Source organism: Brachyhypopomus gauderio, chromosome 1 (genome assembly GCF_052324685.1).
Source record: "Brachyhypopomus gauderio isolate BG-103 chromosome 1, BGAUD_0.2, whole genome shotgun sequence".
NCBI lineage: Eukaryota > Metazoa > Chordata > Actinopteri > Gymnotiformes > Hypopomidae > Brachyhypopomus > Brachyhypopomus gauderio.
Window position 1 is genome coordinate 12,771,819 of NC_135211.1, and position 19,880 is coordinate 12,791,698.

General features: G+C 44.3%; 1 protein-coding gene across 1 annotated transcript; it reads left to right on the top strand.

Moving 5' to 3' along the window:
• Nucleotides 1-3,210: 3,210 nt before the first annotated feature.
• On the top strand, nt 3,211-19,786 carry adamtsl5 (ADAMTS like 5). The gene is made up of 15 exons (XM_076997466.1): nt 3,211-3,912; nt 5,271-5,439; nt 5,862-6,551; nt 8,394-8,460; nt 12,179-12,336; nt 12,490-12,550; nt 12,782-12,887; nt 13,007-13,134; nt 15,137-15,260; nt 16,169-16,252; nt 16,680-16,843; nt 16,935-17,121; nt 17,645-17,764; nt 17,900-17,971; nt 18,111-19,786. Exons 3-15 carry the CDS (start codon nt 6,475-6,477, stop codon nt 18,437-18,439), a joined length of 1,677 nt encoding a protein of 558 aa, XP_076853581.1. The 5' UTR covers nt 3,211-3,912; nt 5,271-5,439; nt 5,862-6,474; the 3' UTR covers nt 18,440-19,786.
• Nucleotides 19,787-19,880: the final 94 nt, after the last annotated feature.

Sequence of the window (19,880 nt, forward strand, 5' to 3'; positions counted from 1 at the left end):
CTGTAAATATCCAGTTTTACAGGAGTCATTCAGTTTTCAGTAAAGCCAAGTTGCACGTATCTAATCACCACAAAAAAAATCCTTAGAAAATGACATGTATTTGTATGGTACTTAAATAATTTGAGTTTAAAACGTAAAAGACAGCCTTAGACGTCAGGTACAGTGAGGGAGACGGAGAGAACAGATTTAGCGCACAGATGCTGTACGAGTCTACTGGGATAACGCCTTAACAGTGTAGGCTACTGCTCTAGGATCAGTCCCCGCCCACAAACACGTCTCAGCCAATGGCAATCCTGTGCTCGTTAACGCACTACTAGCTTCTTTGCGACATCAGGGGGTGTAGTGGTGGGTTCATATTAGAGTAATTTGAGTTATATTGGTAATATAATAATAAATCCCATGTTCTCTTGCGTTCAGTCACGATTTCCTGTCCCTCTATGTCCCTCTCATTCTCATCAATTACAACCCACTCTCACTCTCAGTTGCCAAACCTGCAGTCTGCTGTGTACTGCAGTTAACTTCATTTGAAAGTCATTTTTAAAAGACATATTAAGCGCACACCCTTCTAAGCTCTGTCCTTCTGCAAGATACTCTTTGCTTATGTCACCTGCATTTAACAAATACATTACAAAGACACGGACAAATGCATGTTATTATAGCAAGGACATTTATCCCAAATGTAAAGAAAAAAGAAAACCACAACCAAAACAAGCGTGAGCTTAGGTAATTATTTACATTCATCCAAGCTCCATGTATGGGTTTATGCAGCTTCCACTGCACAAATGCTGTGCAGTATTAGTCATTTTAAGATATCTGTATTTAACTCGCAGTTTCTTCTTACAATCTTACAAGCAGTTTGCATTGTAGAGCGAATGAGGAAAGCAATACCCTTGTCTTTGGTTGGTTTTTTTTTTTTTGTTTCTTTTGAACCCACCCAATTTGTAACTAATTATTCACTTTGGTGTTCTAGACAGCAGGCCTAATCTTAAACCCTGTGGATGGCCACTAAAGTCTAGAGGCCGTTCAGATTGATGCCTGTCTGAGAGGGAAGTAAACAGTTCCGAAGTGACATCTAAGGCTTATGCATTCCACAGGTGTCCTCACTCATTTAACAGCCAATTTATAAGGCAAAAGGTTAAAGGTCCACAGAGAGAGTGAGTAGGTGTGGAAATATGCAGGCTACTGGACCAGAGCTACCATTTTAGACTTTAGTCTTGCTCTCACACCTGTTGTTTCTCCATGGAAGAGCTCAGGAAATTACTGCGATACAGTGTAGGGCTAACATGGAAGCCGTTATACCATTCATGGGGTGTCTCCAATTGCTTGGCCCAGCCATAAATTTGATGCAGTCACATACATTAATGACAGATGCTTCGTCTCACACATTGTGTTTTGCTTCTGGCTTCCATTCTTGGATTGAATTACACTGATTTGTTTAAAACCTAATCATGGGCATACACATCAGATCAGGTGGTTAGAAGCCAGAAATATGCTTGTCCTGGAAACGTTGAACTCTGTACAACAGTATTTTGACACCTTCCCCACCCAAGGCCTTAGATTTATGGACAGATGTTTGCTTCGAAAGATGTGACTAACCAACATAAGTGTCTCCCATATGTGTCTTAATTGCATTCACCTCTTCCACGTCAGAGGCACACTGTTCTTGTAGTGGTGTAGCACTGCATGCCCCCAGTATATTAGTTTAGATATGAATTGTTAATTTAATTCCATCTTAAACACTATTTTCTCTCAGCAGTCTGTGGCAGTCTAACAGCTGTGTCATGACCAAAGCATCAAAGGATGCTTTAACCATCCTTTACTTATTTTTCTCCGGTTTCCCAAACTGCGTTAGCTGCCATCAGCTTTGCCTCATTAGTGATCAAAACACTGGTCCTTTGAGTTGTCACTGTCCTTACATGCGGACACATGCACTCTCATGCAGTGTGACAGTAATCAGGGACATCAGGGCTTTGGTGTTGAGTCAATGAGCAGCTGTGTTTATAAGCTTTTTAGTCTGCGTGACAAACCCCACCCCCCAACTCCCCGGGTAAGTGGCCTCATCAGACACAGTGGACAGCTGATTCTGACCATGTGTGTATGTGTACACATGCATCTATAGAGATATTCCTCCATCTCCAACTACTGTGCCACTCAAGTACACAAACCCCAGAGTCAGAGCTCTTGCATTCCCCCATCCTCTGACATCCAGTCCTTTATGTGGCTTAAAGTAACATCGCTAACACTCTCCCTGAGCAGACGGTGTTATAAAAATGACCAGGAGGAAATCTATTATTTTTAACGCCTTTTACGAAGGAAACAATGTAAAAAATTTAACTGTGGTTGGCATGCACCAGAACCAGGCGGATGTTTTTAGATCTAAAACTGAAAATGTTGTTTCCCACAAGCCCTTCTGCTGCCTTGTCTCACGTCTCTTCTGTCCTGACGCTTGTGCATATTTGTAACTTATGTGAATGGGAAAAATGCTGCACATCTGCTGTCCAGTGGGGCTTTGAGAATCTGAGGACGTTTCAGCTACTAAGCAGCTTCTAAACATTGTTTCTTATCTTTATACAGAGTGACAATTCAATACTTTTCTTAAACAAGGTTGGTCATTTATTTAATATTTTTATTTATTCATTAGTTCTTGTTTTTAAATGTGTGGGTTAAAATGTTTTTCCATTGCTGATATCTCACGATATTCTGTTTCACCAAAAAAGTACCTTAGTTAGACGTTCCATGGTGCCTCTGTAAACCATAAATGTGTGTGTTGTTGGAGGTACAAGAAAAAGGCACACTTGTGTTGCTAATAACTGTTATTCCTGAGAATGTTCCGGTAATGCAGTAGCTGAAGAGAGGAGCTGCTTCCTGCAGGTCTCTGCAAAACATCTAACACGTGTTCTCCTCTGATGGTTTGCTACTCTGTAAGTGGCAAATATAAAAGTGTGCTGGAATCCTGCATGAATAAATGGGAGGTATTCCACCCACACTTCAAATATGTGTCTTGATTACTTGCTGGGTTTGCTTTGTGGATTTTAATACAAGAAGTGGGTTCAGATAGTTTTTAAAGGGCATGTTTTCTCCTGTTCGATCTGTGATTTGAGGTATGCTCACGAAACAGGCTGGTGTCCTGGAAGTGTTTCAGGCAGTGTGTTTACAAACCATTCCAGTTAACGTCAGGAGTTTATAAACTCTCAGTTGTTTGTGATTGGCTTGGCATTTGGTAAGTGTTTCTGAAGCTGAGGCAATTTATGCCTGTTTCTCTGTTTTGGCACCCGGCACTTAACAAGCTGTGTTGCTAAATGAATCCGAACTTCTGTGTCCTGTGGACCTCCGGCGCTCCTGTCATTATGAGAATTGCAGGATGCTTCAACTTTACAAAGAATGTTATCAGAGGGGGGAGCTCCGTCCTACCTAGCAAACACAAGGTTGGATATTATCTGCCACCTCTCTAGCACACCCACCATTAGACCTTGAGATGAGAGAGTGATGGCATGTGCCTGTAGCAAGAGTGTGTGTGATGCGCATGTGATTTACATGTGACGTGCATGTGATGTGAATGTGATGGCCTCGTCTCACAAGATTACCAATCCCTTTCTCTTTCATTTGGTCTATCTGATCTTCCAGGACCACAAAACAAGCTATGTCTATTAAGAATTTAAAATATCACTAGTGTTAATCCCATGTGTCTAAAAAGTGCCTTTGTTAAGTTTGCACTCAGCCCACAGCAATCGAGGTACAAGGGTCACATCCCCAGATGATGCACAGACTAACTATGAGGAGAACGTTGAAGGTGTCAGCACGGTGGAGAGGAACATATACCACACCATCAAGGTGAAACGCTCAGCCCCTGCCAGCGGTCCAGATCTTTGTGCTGGGACGCTTTTGGAAGGATTCTGTTCCTCGTGTCACAAGGTGAGGACACCCGTCAGTGTTGGCTTCTGGAGGATTAGCTCTCCACACACGCAGACTCTGCCGTTATTAGACTAGCGTGGTATTCATCTCATCTACTACATTTAAATGACCTGCATTGTGGCGCTTGTGTGACTTACCCCTGACAGACTGAAAGACCGATCGGTTTGTTTCAGGATCATAAGCAACCATGATTGATACTGAGATAAATATAACCTTTTCATTTCATTGCCAATACATGTTTTAGGACTTAGTAAGCCACAGATTTAGTCTATTCAAAATGTAGCTGACCTGAATCAGCATTAAGCCATCTCTTAAATGCCACCACCACTGATGTGTTCTTTTCTTGTTCTTGTGAGGACCGATAAGGTAGACCACTGCTGGACATAGCGCCAGCCCTCTGATGACAGCTGTATGAGACACGATACCACACCCTCATACATGCACACACTCGTGCCACTATCACATGCCTGAGGATGCACAGGCAGGCATTTATTTCCACAGGAATTTCTGTAAATGTACCCGCTCTGTAGTTGTAAGATGTAATTATCGTTAAGATTTATCTATAAACACTTAATTGTGGGGGCTGATGACAGAGGCCTTCCTCATGGGGCTGCGCTCTTTAATCAGCCGTGACGCAACAGCCGTCATCTTCGTATGAGTTTTTCCTACATCCATATGTCCCACCGTTGATGATAATGGTATTTGCTGCAGGTATTTCACGCTGTGGAGACTAAAGACGTGGTACACTTGTTGCAGAAAATGTCCCTGCAAGCTGAAACAGGTCAGCTGAGGCCCCCGGGGGGCCCCTAGGCAGTTGTGCACTGGAGACACACTTTAACACTTAGTCTTGTTTTCATACACAGCCTTCAGACCAGGGACATAACAATAGTGGGGGAGTGCAGCTGATGGGGTATCGTGGTTGATATGGGCTATTTTGGGAACGGTTTCCATGGTCAGAGATCAGGCCTGCCAAAGTGCTTGGTTATAACACCTGCCAAAACTTCAGTGACTGCTTGTTTCTAAGGTGCCTGTGGTTAGTTTTGGTACTTTAAAAATGGATTCAAATGGAAATATATGAATCTGTCATGTAACTGATTCCTGCAAAAATCTGCTGCATGTATGTCACGCTGATTTATTTTATAATAGCTACATCTCTCTTTCCCCACTGTTACCTGATTAACATTTTGTGTGTATGGTATGGTAAATATACTGCAGCCACAGCATTAAGATGTGTTGTGTCAGATTCTGTTCGTCACTCTTAGATAAATAGTTTCGCGCCTAGTTCTTCAGTTTAGGTAGACTGAGACGCACGGTCCAAAATTCATTAATGCAGTCCGTGTTTGCTTTGATTCATGCAGAGATGATTCACACTCGCCATTGGCCAAGCCGCGTTCGAAGGGGCGTGTCCAGTAGCATTCGATGGAATGCGAGCGCGACGAGACGAACTTCAGGTGTAAGTAGCGCGCTGCGCTGAAACCGTGAGGCTGCACGTGAGGGTTAGACTGCGATCACAGACGGAGATCTCAGGTCAGTCCTAGCTATCGCAAAAGTTATTTACCTGTCTTAATAAAGCTGCCTTCTCCCCTCTGTGTATTCGCCCCTTGAACTGTATTTTCTTAGGTAGATTCGGTTTTACGTAGGAAATATGCAAAGCGCATTTTATTTGTGTTATAATATATGCAAAGCTGATGAGCTGCAAGTTATGCCGGTTTATCCTTTCATATTATTTTGTGTAATATCATTATGTAGCATTAGTAAATATTACATATTTACCCTCTTATTTATCATGTGCAGCGCATGTATATAGATTATGATTTTGAAAAAAGCTTCACTTGTTTAGCCCTCAGATGTATCACATTGAAATCCAGTGTGTTACATTTGTGAAGGTATCTAGTTAAAACTACATTAGTGCACCAATTTATTGTTATTTATATGTAACTACTTCTCAGGTGATATCCCGCCACCTGCACCGCACAAACGGAACCGACCCGTGACCCAGTCTGAAGCCCCGAGAGGATTAAGTTGTTTAAAGAGAATAAACGTGCCAAATTTTAAAGTGCCACAGGATCCGAGTGAGGAGAACAAATGATTTTGTGAAGATCTCGATAACGGTGAAGGCCAGGTAGACTTCAAGGCCACCGTCCCAGAGAGACACCTGGCTGAGGAGCATTTAAAGCCAACATGTCGTAGGCTTTCTCTGAAAACGACGAACCTATTTGATGACCCATTTAACGGTTAAGGAGTGTGGTGCCGTCTGCGTGGAGCGCACCTGATATCTCATTCCACATCATCTGTCTCTTCATAGGACGTGTGGTTATAACAGTCATATTACATTTGAACAAATCCGCTTTACTGTTACAAGTGATCTTTGGGTATCGGGCTCTTTGTTTTACACGTTTTGGGATGACCGAGATGTGTGAAGATCTGGACTTTTGGATTCGATTTGGTCGATGATCAGAGAGCAAGATCTTTGATCATGGATAGAATCAAGTGTAACGTTTGTTTGAGAGAAAAGACACTTGGGACCAAACAGTTCCCGGACAATATTTTATCAAATGTTTCATGAATTGTATATCAGAGATTTTGTGTCATTGTGTTACGCTTGCCAAACAACTAAGGATGCCAGATCCAAACGACAGGTAAGTGTACTTATTTTAGTCTCGGGTATAGTTCTTTCATAGCGTGGCAAAGCAGTAGAGAAACCATGTACTTCAATCCACAACTCAGTATTTCTTTAGAGGCTGTCACATGTGCTCTTTGTTATGACCACAAACTCATGGACCTGTTTTACTCTTCTAGTTAAGATAGCACAGGGAGTGATCAGTAAATCCTTGTATGCATTTATTTCCTTTTCCCAAGTTTATGTTCAGTATCCTGTGTTTTTTGCCATAGAGTTTGTACTTTATCAGGTAGAAAACACTCATGTGCTAGTGGAGTGTGCAGAGATATGATTGCTTCATCTTAACAGGAAAGATGCTTACATTTTGGAGTATGGGGCAAATCACATTTCTCAGACACAAAGTCCTTTTGCATGACTGAATTTAAGTAGCCTGTAAATTTTGGTATTGCATAGGAGACAATGGTTAGAAGTATAAATAGGTTCAGTTTTCTTCCTGTTGCTCTGGTATGTCAAACCGTAGTACATAAGCATATATATCACACTGGTCAGAGTTATTGGTATCTCTATAAGATAAGATAAGAAAGTCGTTTATTATCCCACATGAGGAAATTTTCAGTATTGCAGCAGTATATAGATTGTCTCACATAGAGCACACAGTTGGTGCTGGGGTCACATAAGCATCTCTTGTCATTAAAATACCTTACACTTATCTAATGTTATTTACATAAACATGTTGATTTGTGATCTCACCACAGCCTGTAAACAGCAGGTCCTGTGACCCGAGGAAGCCTTTGACCTCATTTTAAATATTTAGGACATACCACTGCATATTATGGTGTTGTGGTTTTCATCATAGACACCCAACCTGCACTCAGTGTTTTGTGTACCTCGGGTGACTCTGGGTAAAGTCAATATGCAGCCAATTAGTGCAACGAAGTACAGGTTTGGTAAATTATAGGAACCTTTTTTTGTGATTTGAAGAATGGCAGACATCTGTGTGAACCTGAGGTTCATGTCCTTTACAGTTGTGTTGCTTTAGCAAACATGGAGTGGCATCTTCCAATTCCTCTGAACTTATTTGAATACTTTGTTAAAATTGTTTAATAGTTGGGGAGATATGCATAATTTAGTTGGGTGGTGTGGCTACTGCTTTGGTGTGGGACAGTTTGAACACAGTGGAAAGATAACAACCAAGCAAGAATTAGCATGCTTCCTAGTGAAGGCTAGCCTATGATCAGTCTCCCATAATTGGGGAAAAGGAGGTGCTTTTAATTTTCTGATTGTTGCCACTGATTGTTAAATGTGCAATAACATCATTGCCAGTAAGAAAGCGAAGGGTATTTCCCCAATTGTAAAAGAGTTTATGGGAAACTACTAACTCGGTGAGTCATATTCCATGTGCAGTACTCAGTGCTCCTGGGTTCATTTGCAGGAACCAGGCTGGTTATTACAGACATCTGCAAATAAAGACATCCAGAACAGAATGTGAGCATTTCACTAAATCAAGAAATTATGTGTTGGGTGGACTGCAGAGATACTGGGAGACTGCAGAGATACTGGGAGACTGCAGAGATACTGGGAGACTGCAGAGCTGCCCTCTTTTAGAGTTTGGGAGTTAATGATCGTACGTATGTGGAGACCATTCCTGACCTTGACTTGTCCGCCCTCGGGGCCCCACTGTCCCGGCAGGTCCAGCAAGGCTTTGTTGTTATTAATGGTAGCCCTGCGACCCGGGGGCCAACACACTATTGTTAAGTAAGACGTCAGCATCCACATTCTCTCCCCTCCGACTGACGTCTCCCCTCGGTCACTATGTTGACGGTTGTAACTTACATACATTGTTTGTTTTGTTTGTCTCTAGGAAACTGACTCTGTGCCAAGCCCTCAGCGTCGTTACCCTGTTGGCGTCCCAAGTTTTGTCCCAGCACGTAAGACAACACCTGTTCCCTTTCTTTGCTCAGATTCGCCCCTCATTAAAAGGTCTAAATGCGTCCGCCAGGTCCGAGTGGCACAGGTTGATTCTGCACAGCAACTCTGCATCATGTAGGCGCAGCAGCACAAATACCCCACGTTACTTTACGTCTGTGTTATATGTAGGGCAATTTCGTGATATTGGATCTTGTATAAAAAGATTAAGTCCCCTGTCAGACCATGTGAACGTTGAGCTGAAGGGGATTGTTTGCGTAGTGGTGTGTGTGGTAATAGAATATTCTGATTGGCGTGTTTCCCTCTCGGTGGCTCTGTTTAACTCGTGCGCCGTGCCGTATTTGTCATGTCACTGACATCTTTCAGCGCCGTTTCTATAACCATCACGGACAGGGTTCTGCTGAAGAAACCCTTCAGCCTCTGTTTGCTTCAATGTCATCACCCACTAGCTTAATGGGCTGCTTTAGCCCTTTCAGCACCCAGGACGTATTCCTTCTCTCCTGAACGTGGTTATGTCCGTACCCTGCACGTACGAGTCGGAGTGTATGTTACAAGGGAAGTGCACTTCTGCCCTTTCCACCTTAAGTGCTAGACATCTGGGGCATCTGGAGGAGGGGCTGCATGCAGACCTTTGAATTTTACTGCTGAACCCTTAATGTCCTCTGGCCCCCACGCAGTCATGTTGCTCTGCTAGGAGGTCCAGGCTGTTCTCCAACAGGCAGTGTTAGTACCATTCCACTGGTGTTCAAGTCTGGTGGTCAGGGCTCTCTGCTTATCCTACTGGCACAATTGACTCTTTGTAAGTAGTAATAAAAAATACACATTTTTGTTTATGAAGTTACAGTTGTATTAAGTATTATAACTTAAATTTAGCAGTCCAATTACCATGAACCAGAGAAGGGAGAGATAAATAAATATAATCTATACACATTATACAGTACATTTCAAAGCTTTTTGTTATTTTATTTTTTTATTTTTATCAGCAATCATTTTATCTTTATGCAATTTATATACATGGAAGGCAAGTTCTCACATTGGCTAAGGTCTTGGAAAGTAAAAGTCCTATATTGTGATTACTGTACGTGCACAATGTATTGCCCAGCCCAAAGGAGTGCCCTACAGTGTGAGACTTGACTCACACCCAGATTCTTTCTCAGAAGAGTCAACATTTCTCCTGCTACATTGTCTCAGGGCAAAAACTGCCATTCTGAGGTTAAAGGTCAGTTTCATTAGGTCCGTCTTGCTCCACTGACCCCACAGTGAGCTGCTATCAGCACTAATTTGAATCTTTGGCCCTGCGTTGAGGCCACTTTCAGGTCACTCGGTGACGGAACGTGATGGACCTCGGTCGTTAATCTCAGCAGCGGCAACGTCGGTGTAGTCACGTAATCTTCACTTTCCACAGTCAGACCTACATGCTTCCTGTCACTCACTATCAGGGTGTTGTTCTCTGCAGATTAAGAGGCTAGCTAAGGTCATGGACTTCAGAGCTCACTCATTCACTTATCTTCATCCCTTTGATGGATATTTAATTGGATGTTGACTCCTCCTACCTTTTGAAGGTTTTTCAGTTGCAAAAAAAAAAAGCCTTCGTAAATCCTTTTGGATTATCTGGATTTCTGCATGGATGATTCCTAAAATAGGATCTGATCATCATCCAAGTCATAACAAAAAATAAAGTCAAATAAAACAACAAGCAACTTGCACTTTTTACATTATACCATTATTGAAGGAATGGTTTGAATAATGAAGACCCTTGATGTATGTATATGTGAGCATCTAATAAATTGCCTGTTCAAAAAGGGGTAATTGAAGTCAGGTGTTCCCCTTGGTTCAAGCGTGGGTTTGACTTCCCTTTCCATGCACAGTTTTGGTTACCTGCATTTCCCAAAAGAATTCTATTGTAATATGTGCAATTCAGTCAAAACTGAACGAAAAAAAAGAGCTAAAGCTATAAAATCTGTAAAAGGTTACAAGAGGACAGACTTAAATCTCAGTGGCGTGGGGCTTCTCTGCTGCCTAAAGGCCTGGGTGGCTTCCAGTCATTGAGAGACCGACGAATTCCAAGATGTACGAGAAAATTCCGCAGCAGAATGTCAGGACATCTTGACTGGGATCGAAACTCTGAAGAGGTTGGGTCTTGCAGCACGACGGGCAATCCCGAGACCAGGAGTAAACAACGGAGTGGCTCAAACTGAAGTCAGTCTGTACTTAGAATGGCCTGACCCGAGTCCCACTGAAATGCTGTGGTATGAAGCAAGCCATTCAAGCAAGACAGCCCTGAAGTCATGAAGAAACTGAACGCTTTGTGGAGAGGAAGTTCTTTTTTTTTTAATCTTAACTATGATGCAGGGCCGATCAACAGTTGCAAAAGTATTGGGACATTATTGTCTGTATGCGAGTTAAGAAAATTTACCATATTCAGAAGCTCACATACATTTTTGGATTATTTAAACTATTTAAAAGATTTGACACTGGAAAGTGTTTTGTGTAATTTGCTAAATCAGATTGAAGATCTAAAAAAATATTTATCACTCTGGCTGAAATGTTCTTGCAAGAAGGTCCAAAGGGGTCATCTTATGTTTTGTTGCACCCGTATCTGTACTCAGCGCTATACGTGAACATGTACGCTGGGGTTTGTGCCTGCGTCATCTGCATTGAGTGATTGAAGGGTTAAATTGGAAGAACTTGCATGAATGAATGTATGCATGAAAGATGAGTCATGAGTTGGGCCAGGGAAACACACCTCCGGGGGAAAAGTTTCGGATATGTGTTCGATGTAGTGGTTGTTGGGCTAAATCGTTTTTTGTGTTGCTGTGTCCGTATTTACATTCTTCACCGGGTCTTGGAAGTTCTCCAAATTAGATTTATGTGGCACTTGGATATCTTATTTTTAGCATGAAAACAACCGGAGTGCCTGAGGTCCTTTAACTGACAGTCACAGCAGGGTGTACTCTCCTTCCTTCCACACCCTTCAAACACACACACACACACACACACACACACACACACACACACACACACACACACACACAGACTCTGTCTCCTGTGAGGGATTCAGGGTGGCCTCAGGGACCTGTTGAAAAGTGCAGCCTGTCCTCAGTCTCAGCTGCCTGTTTGTCTCAGATCAAAGCCAGAGGCTGATCTTAAAGCTGGCAGATCTCATGCCCAGCAGGGCGATGGGTCCCCCTGCCCACCAAGCAATGCTGCATGTCTAATGGAGGACGACAGGAAACCTCTGTGTTAGTGAGCTAATGCAGCTACCTCTGCCCTGTGCTAAGGAACACAAATGCACAAATACCTTCCCAAACATCCCAGGCAGACTAGCACTGCAAGTGAGCAAGAAATGTTTTTATCCTGCCTGATATCAGATGTTCAAATGTGCCATTACACCAGTTGTTAGTACAGTGCACTAGAAATACAGATCTAAATCGATATTTGATATTATGTCATTTCAAATGTCTTTGGGCATTAGCACTGCCCCCCTTTCTTTTTTTATATTATAACATAGTGTAGTACTTGCCATAACATCAACCATTTATATTCACAATAGGTACTGTATGGGACTCCTTATCATAAGCCATGATTACCTTGTGCCCATTATAAAGTAGACATTAGCTGGACTGTGCTTGGTGCAGTGGGATCGATGTTATTGTCTCATCGCTGTCTCATTTCCCGATGCTGTGTCTCACACCCTGCTCTTGCGTCTCTGCTTCACAGCCTGCGGGGTGGGCTGAGGGGGGCGGAGCCAGTCGTTCACTCAGGGTGCACCGGCAGCTGGGTTTTAAGAACGAGTGGGCCTCGTGGAGCGGCTGGTCCGAGTGCTCGCGCTCCTGCGGGGGAGGGGCGTCCATCCGCAGACGTACCTGCATCGCCAGGTAGCTAAAGCCTCTCCTCCGAGGCCTCGTTCAGGCCTCGAGCGGTGCTGCAAACCGAATTTATAAAAATACATGTCTTGTTAGAGTGTTACAGCAGCCCTTAATAATGAACCTTGTTCCATTCATTCATTCATTTGTATTTCTGTGTTTTAGGAATCCAGTTGGAGAACCCTGTTTAGGTGAACCCAGGCAGTATAAGATCTGTAATCCCAAGGTAAAGGTTTCCAGATTAACATAACCTTGATTGGTCCTTCATGTATCACATAATTGTAGATAGACCCTAATAAAGCTGTCATACCACAGAGATGAGGGTGTTTATGGAGTGCACCAGCAGGACCAGCCCTGACTGCATTAATGATGCACTGACTGAGACCTCCTGAGCGAGTTCAGGCAGGCTGCGTGTGTGTCTCTGGGTCCGTCACATTGATCCGACTCTCTCACGCAGGACTGTCCTGCCGGATCCGTAGACTTCCGAGAACTCCAGTGCAAATCTTTCGACGACAGGCCCATAATGGCAGGCGTGACATACCGGTGGACTACGTTTCACAGAGGTCAGTCAGGCGCGGTGCACGGCCTAGACGTGTGCGGTTAAGATGTTCTGCCATTCGGGAGTGCTCAAAGCTCGGGGCTCAAGACCCTCTGGGTTTCTACCCCCGCCCTCTTCTCCCAGGTTCCGACCCCTGTGAGCTCAGCTGCCTGGCCTTGGGGCACAATTTCTACTACAACTTTGGGCGAGTCCTGGATGGCACACCCTGCGCTTCGGACCCCGGGGCCGTCTGCGTGAACGGCAAATGCCTGGTGAGTGACAAATGGAGCGAACAATGCGTCTTGTTTCAAGCCTACTCCTTCTGCCGCACCTCCTGCCTCCTGCCTCTCCTCATGCTGTAGCCTCCTGGGCTTGGGCTGGAGATGGTTCTGCCTGGGTCTGTCTGTCTGACGATGCCGCTAGTGCAGCGCTGCTGCTGTGATGTAGTTAGACATTTTAGCTTCTCAGGTTTAAGCTCCCCCTCACTTGCCATTAAAAACACACAGTGCTAAAATGTATGTGGAGAAAGGTATCAAATAGAAGGGTTTCCCTTGATCAGTGAAAACATTTCATTTGGGGGCTTGTTTTATTGAAAATATGTGTTGTGTTTCTGAAGAGTAAAAAAAATTATGTAAAGGTGAATTTCTGGAGTGTGAAGTCAGTAATATCCTTAAAGGACTTGGGGATGGAGAAGGAGTCTGACAGGGAGGAGGTGGAGGTGAAGCAGAAGGAGTCTGATAGGGAGGAGGTGGAGGTAAAGCAGAAGGAGTCTGATAGGGAGGAGGTGGAGGTGAAACAGAAGGAGTCTGATGTGGAGGAGGTGGAGGTGAAGCAGAAGGAGTCTGATAGGGAGGAGGTGGAGGTGAAGCAGAAGGAGTCTGATAGGGAGGAGGTGGAGGTGAAACAAAAGGAGTCTGATAGGGAGGAGGTGGAGGTGAAACAGAAGGAGTCTGACAGGGAGGAGGTGGAGGTGAAACAGAAGGAGTCTGATAAGGAGGAGGTGGAGGTGAAACAGAAGGAGTCTGACAGGGAGGAGGTGGAGGTGAAACAGAAGGAGTCTGACAGGGAGGAGGTGGAGGTGAAACAGAAGGCTGAGGGGCAGGCTGTGTGGGCTAGATTGAGTCCAGACCCAGTGTGAGGAAAAGCGCTATGCAGCATGAAACACAGACCTTGTATGTGTGTGTGTGTGTGTGTGTGTGTCTGCTCCTGAGAGGGGCCTCTCACACACACTGTGATGTGTTAAATTCCTTGATTAATGCCCTTGTCTTGGGTGTTGGAGTGTGTGTGTGTGTGTGTGTGTGTGTGTGTGTGTGTGTGTGTGTGTGTGTGTGTGTGTGTAAGCAAGCTTTTAAGTGAAAAAGAAAAAAAAGATGAAAGAAAAGAAAAGGAGTAGAAAAGGAAACCCAAAAGAGAGCAGGGTATGAGCAGGAATGACGGAGGAGTAACTTTCGCTTGGTCTTGATGCAGGAGTGTGTGAGAGGGTCAGCGTAACAGTGAGCGGAGGGTTTAATTATACACCTCTGTGACAAATGGGCAGACACTGTGGTGAACACCTCCATATTGACTTCATCCTCTTCTTATACCTTCTCCCCTGATCCCGTCCACCTAAGCCCCTCCTCTTAAGATGAGCCCCTTGCTCTAAGCCCCTCCTCCTCAACATGTGCTGCTGTGTGGGTCTGCTCCCTCTGCTACTCTGTTCTTGGGCTGGTTTCTTGTGTCTGGGCTGTATCAGACCGGGGTCTGCAGCCCCTGCCTCCTGCCTCACTGGCACACATCTGCGGTCAGTCTGTGGTATGTCCATGTAAATACCTGCATGCCGGGGTCTTTCACCATAACCGCCACGCCATCACGTGGACACGCTCAGCTGCGGCTGGCTTGAAGAGACCACATGTGGGACCCTGCCTAGGGGTCAAGGGTCACATCCCTTTTAGAGTGTTTATAAAACTCAAGATGACCTTGGCCTTTAGTCTCTGAAAGACCTGTCAGAGGGCAGCTGTAAACACAGTCTGGTCTTATATGAAGAGCCTGTGTTTGTGAAAGACGTCTGCAGTTTGGTGGACAAAACTGTGATGTCTCTTCTCCTTCTTTGTCATGGAAAAGTGGCAGGAGTTCATATGAACATACTTGTGCTATATAAAAAGGTTACAGGTTAACTTTTAATGGGATGGGACGTACTGTATCCAAAGTTGGTGTGTGGTGACACGTTAGATGGAGAGGCTGCAATTGGGTTTCTAATCCTGGTGTTTTTGTGTGCGTGTGTGTGTGTGTGTGTAGAAACCAGGCTGTGACTTAATCTTTGGATCAAAGCAGCAGGAAGATGCCTGTATGGTGTGTGGAGGGCTGAACACCACGTGTCTCCATCACCGCAACATCTACCAGAGTGAAAGCCAGGAGGCTGGTCAGTACAAACTCCCATGTCCAACTCACCTTCACCAGCAGCTGTAGATGTGGGCACTGAGCCCTTTAATTCTGTCACTCCTGGTGTGTATTTACAGTGTGTGTTTTCAGTTTTGGTTAATGTATGACGCTGGAGAAAAAGCCACCCCGCAGAGGGAGAACAGAAGCTGAAACATTTTTATTACTGTTTTCGTGTCTGCAGTCCGTGGAGACTCCAAATTAGTTCTCACCGTGAAATCGACTATTGTGTTCAAGCATTTGTAGGTCATTGTAAGTAGATGGATAGATGATAGATAGATACTGTATTGATCCCGTAGGAAATGAGGGTCATATTGAGTCATGCTTCTGTGCTCTTTAGGTAGAGTATCACAGAAACCAAATGCAATTTTAGGTTTTGGCACATATACAGGGAAATCTGAACCTGTGTGGTTCCTGTAGTGACAGTAAGTCTTCAAAGAACTTGAGTGTATATACACACACACACACACACACACACACACACACACACACACACACACTCTGAGTGCCAGTAGCCGGAACAGTGCCTTTCCTTAAAAACTTCGTCACGTTGGCAAAGTGAAAATACTTAGCATTTACAGAGGGGAAAACATGGCGATAATGCCGGCTTTGTCTGGCTCTTCCGATCAGCCTGGGTTTCCTCTCCTCGGCTTCTGGATTTGCGAGGGTAGGATAACAGCATGTGAGACGCCAGCGTGCTGCTCTCTATAGCAGGTTAAAAGCCACTAGAGCCAGAGCTGCAGTTCCTCAATGCCACAAAGCAGGTGCAGACCACAGCTGCAGGAAGGACCATTGTAAATGCACATGTGCTGATAAATGTGGTGTCTGCATGACATGGAGTTTCTTTACAGAGTTATAACGCTTTATTCTTTAACCTGCCTCTCTCACCAGGGCCATTTGGATACAATGAGGTCACCATGATCCCGGCTGGGGCGACTCACATCAGAGTGACTGATAACAGCAAAAACTATTTAGGTTTGAGCAAGGCCTGTTTCCCTGGTAGCTAGGAAAGGAATGTGTGTTTTTCATTACAAAGTGAAAACGTATATCCGTTCTGTGTATTTGATTTGGTTTAATTTTCTGCTTTGCTGATAGGATTAGTCACGTATCCAGATTCACCGTATTTATCATCACTAACGTACAGAAGCATAAGGGTTTTTAAATCTTGTGCTTTGTCAATTTCTTGCCAGCTTACAAGAAGAAGTATTGACTTTTGTTTAATTTAGTCAATGCTAAGACATTGTCAATATTAAAGTATTCCCTCCAGATAACCTAAGCAAAACGTAAGGTTAATCGCAAAGACAACAGTACACTTTGCGTACATAGTTAAAGTCAAAATGTCAGGGAGAACGATGTGATCATTGTGTGCTCGGTTCCAATTGCTTTATCTTGATTCCACCAGCTCTTCAGACCGGCCGCTCCCAGTACGTGATCAATGGGAACTGGAGGATCAGCGTTCCGGGTGTGTACGACGTAGCTGGAACCAAACTGCTGTACCGTCGCTCTGCGGACACCTGGGAGAGTTTCGACCTAGCTGGGCCCACACAGGAGGACCTGCACGTTATGGTGAGCGTCGGCAGCGCCCGGAGCGACGTAAAATGTAAAGTTCATTTTACCTACCGTTTCCTCTTTTGTATCTGAACCCAACTGCTCACAGGTGCTGTCCACCGATAGGAATTCTGGGATAGAGTACGAGTACTGGCTGCCTCCGGACCGCTATGCCCTCTTTCACGGGGGGAAGAGTCCACTTCGACAGCCCCACACATCCATCTTCTTGCCCTCTGCACCACCAACCACCACCACCACCACCACCAGGTCCCCAGCCACCAAACAGCCTGCCTGGGGTGACCTGTTACTTCCTTACTTATAATTTAAATATCATTAGCAGCATAATACTGCTCTAAATATAGTAGACTTGTGACTTTAAGATTCATATAATTGTACAGTTAACACTGTTTCATGCACCCTTAACTAAAATTAGACTGATTATCTGGGTAGAGAAAGATTGATTCATAAAAAAAAGTATGTTCTTTCTAAAAGGACAAGAAAATGGTTTTACAGTCAGGTTCCTTGTGCACTTATATCTGTGCATACATGTCTGACAGTACAGTGGAATGCATGCTGGCCACTCCCTGTTCTTTCTGCACCCAATGCAGTGAGCGGTTTGTGTCTCAGGGAGTCTTGTTTGAGCATTAGGGTATACAGGTCATATTTAATATACACATTGTATAATGAGAAGAATGCCAGAGGGTGGCTAGGCTGTTGGTTTTGGATCAACTTGGTCAGGGAAATGTGTGTGTGTGGTAGAGGACTAGAGCAGGGCTTTCCAGTGTGCGAATTTGTGATGAAGCGAACGGTCTCTCTCAGGTCCTGTAGGCGGCTGGCTCACGAGGCCTCCGTCTCGGCGGTGGCAGCAGCTCAACGTGCCTCCTCGTCTGGAGCGCGAGGAGAAGCGCCGGGGCTACGCTCCCCAGACGCACGGCGCAGGTCAGCACATGTTCATCACCGCTTAGCACCGCTGTCTCCGTCAGCTTAACTCCACCTGGCATCTCCACCAGACTGCGAAGAAACACCCCCCCCCCCACAACATGAACTCATCAGTTGTCTCTGATTCCTTTGCAGGTTACTGTGGTAAATGCAGGAGGGTCAAGGGTCGCGGTGAGAGGCAGAGACAATATTGCCAGAGGGATTTTGGTGAGTCCGAACATGGTTCTGTAGCCCACCCAGTTTGATTTTACAGTCCGCTTCACTTTCTCCTGACAGGCACCGCATGTCTCTAATGAGTCCTTACCTTGTTATTATTTATTTGCTTAATTATTTCTTGCTTAATCAGTCTTCAGAGCCAAGATCTTGGAGAAGTTTTACATTGGGGAAGAGACTCGGTACGATGTGCAGATCATCCACACCTACCGCAACCGTTTCCGTCTGGAGCACCGGGAATACCTGTGGTCGCCGAACAAGTGTGACTGCCCCCTGCTGGAAGAGGGCCATCAGTACATCCTCATGGTAAGGCGTCACATCAACTACGAACACACCCTCAACCGTATTCTCCTGGAGGAGGACACCTACGCACAACCCTACCGGCCGCGCGAGGACGAGCTACTGCGCCCCCTGGAGGAACTTTGCAGCAACAGAGGACCTAGAACTCAGCCAAGAGGGTAAAGACCGGACGTGTGTTCTCCCCAGCTCCCGTCACTGCGCACTTACTATATTTAATTCTCATTCCAAGAGCGATTAAGACTCCAGGTGATGTGTTATTGTTACGAGACTGCAGACGTCACATGGAGCTTTGGGATAAGAATGGCCCGAAGCCTGTAGTGGTTACACACTCAATGAAGCACTTTAGGTGGATGCTATCACCTACCTTCAAAACTCCTCACCAAAGAGAAGAAGAGCATCATTTTTACCACTATTAGTTATCGTTGCATTTCTTCCACAAGAAAATAATGGCATAAACTCACTTTACATTTTACATCTGTCTCTCTGTCACACGTTTGCTCTCAGTAGGTTATTCGCTATAGTCAATTATTGTTTTTTTTATTGTATTTATGGTAGTATTAGTGCAAGTAGAAATCAAACCTGCATTTATATATGGATTTTATATATATTTTTATTATTAATGTATTCGCTGCCAGTGATTTACTGTTACTAATTTAGTAAATCACCATTTTGTATTTTTAAAACAGAGCATTACGCTGTTTTCTCTTTGCTAAACTGACTCGCCTTCATTATGCAGCGCCTTACTGAACTGATCAGCTGAAGAGATCCGAGTGTCTCGTATGTGGCGAGGATAATGATCGGTAGACACGATGCCCTACAGGGGCCATGACGGACTGACATCCCATAATTTATTTCCACTGTTTTAATCAGACTCATGTGCGCTCACCTCTACAAAAGCCAACAGCTGTCGCTTTGATCTAAACTACCACAGTTATGAATACAGAGTCAATATTTAATTTGGTGTTCAGAAAAAGCCATTAGATTCTTGCGCATGGCAGGCATATTTGGGAAATGACTGTTTTATGCTTGTAAAGTGCAGTTTCAGTTTCGGCGTGTAATACATTCCTTCTCGGAATTAGAGACCTCTGCTCTTTCTCTTCAAACAAAACAGTTTGAGATCTTAACGGGGCTGTTTTCCCCCCCTCTAAAGTTGGCTCCTGTTTCCTTTCTCCTCAATAATTGCACACAAAACAGCTTGTTATGTGTGTTTTGTTTAAAATATATTTACAAAAATAGCTTGATCTTTTATGTCCACGACATAAAGTGTGCTAACGTAAACCCATAATGAGGCCCAAGTGGTTTAGGTTGCTCATTTCTGGTCTAGTAAAATCATTACAGTTCACAGCTCTCTCTCTCTCTCTCTCTCTCTCTCTCTGGGGTGGAAGAACAGGAGGTTCCTTCCCCTGGAACAAATGGCTGATATATATATAATACCCACCCATGACTGAATGATAACACTGTAGCAGAACATCACACACACAACCATTTTAAATAAACCTGTAGATCAAGTATTATTCTTAAAACGTTTTAATCCAGTTGTATTTTAATCTTAATACTCCTAAATCATAGTCCACTGGAGGAAATGAAGCTGATGTGAGTTCTG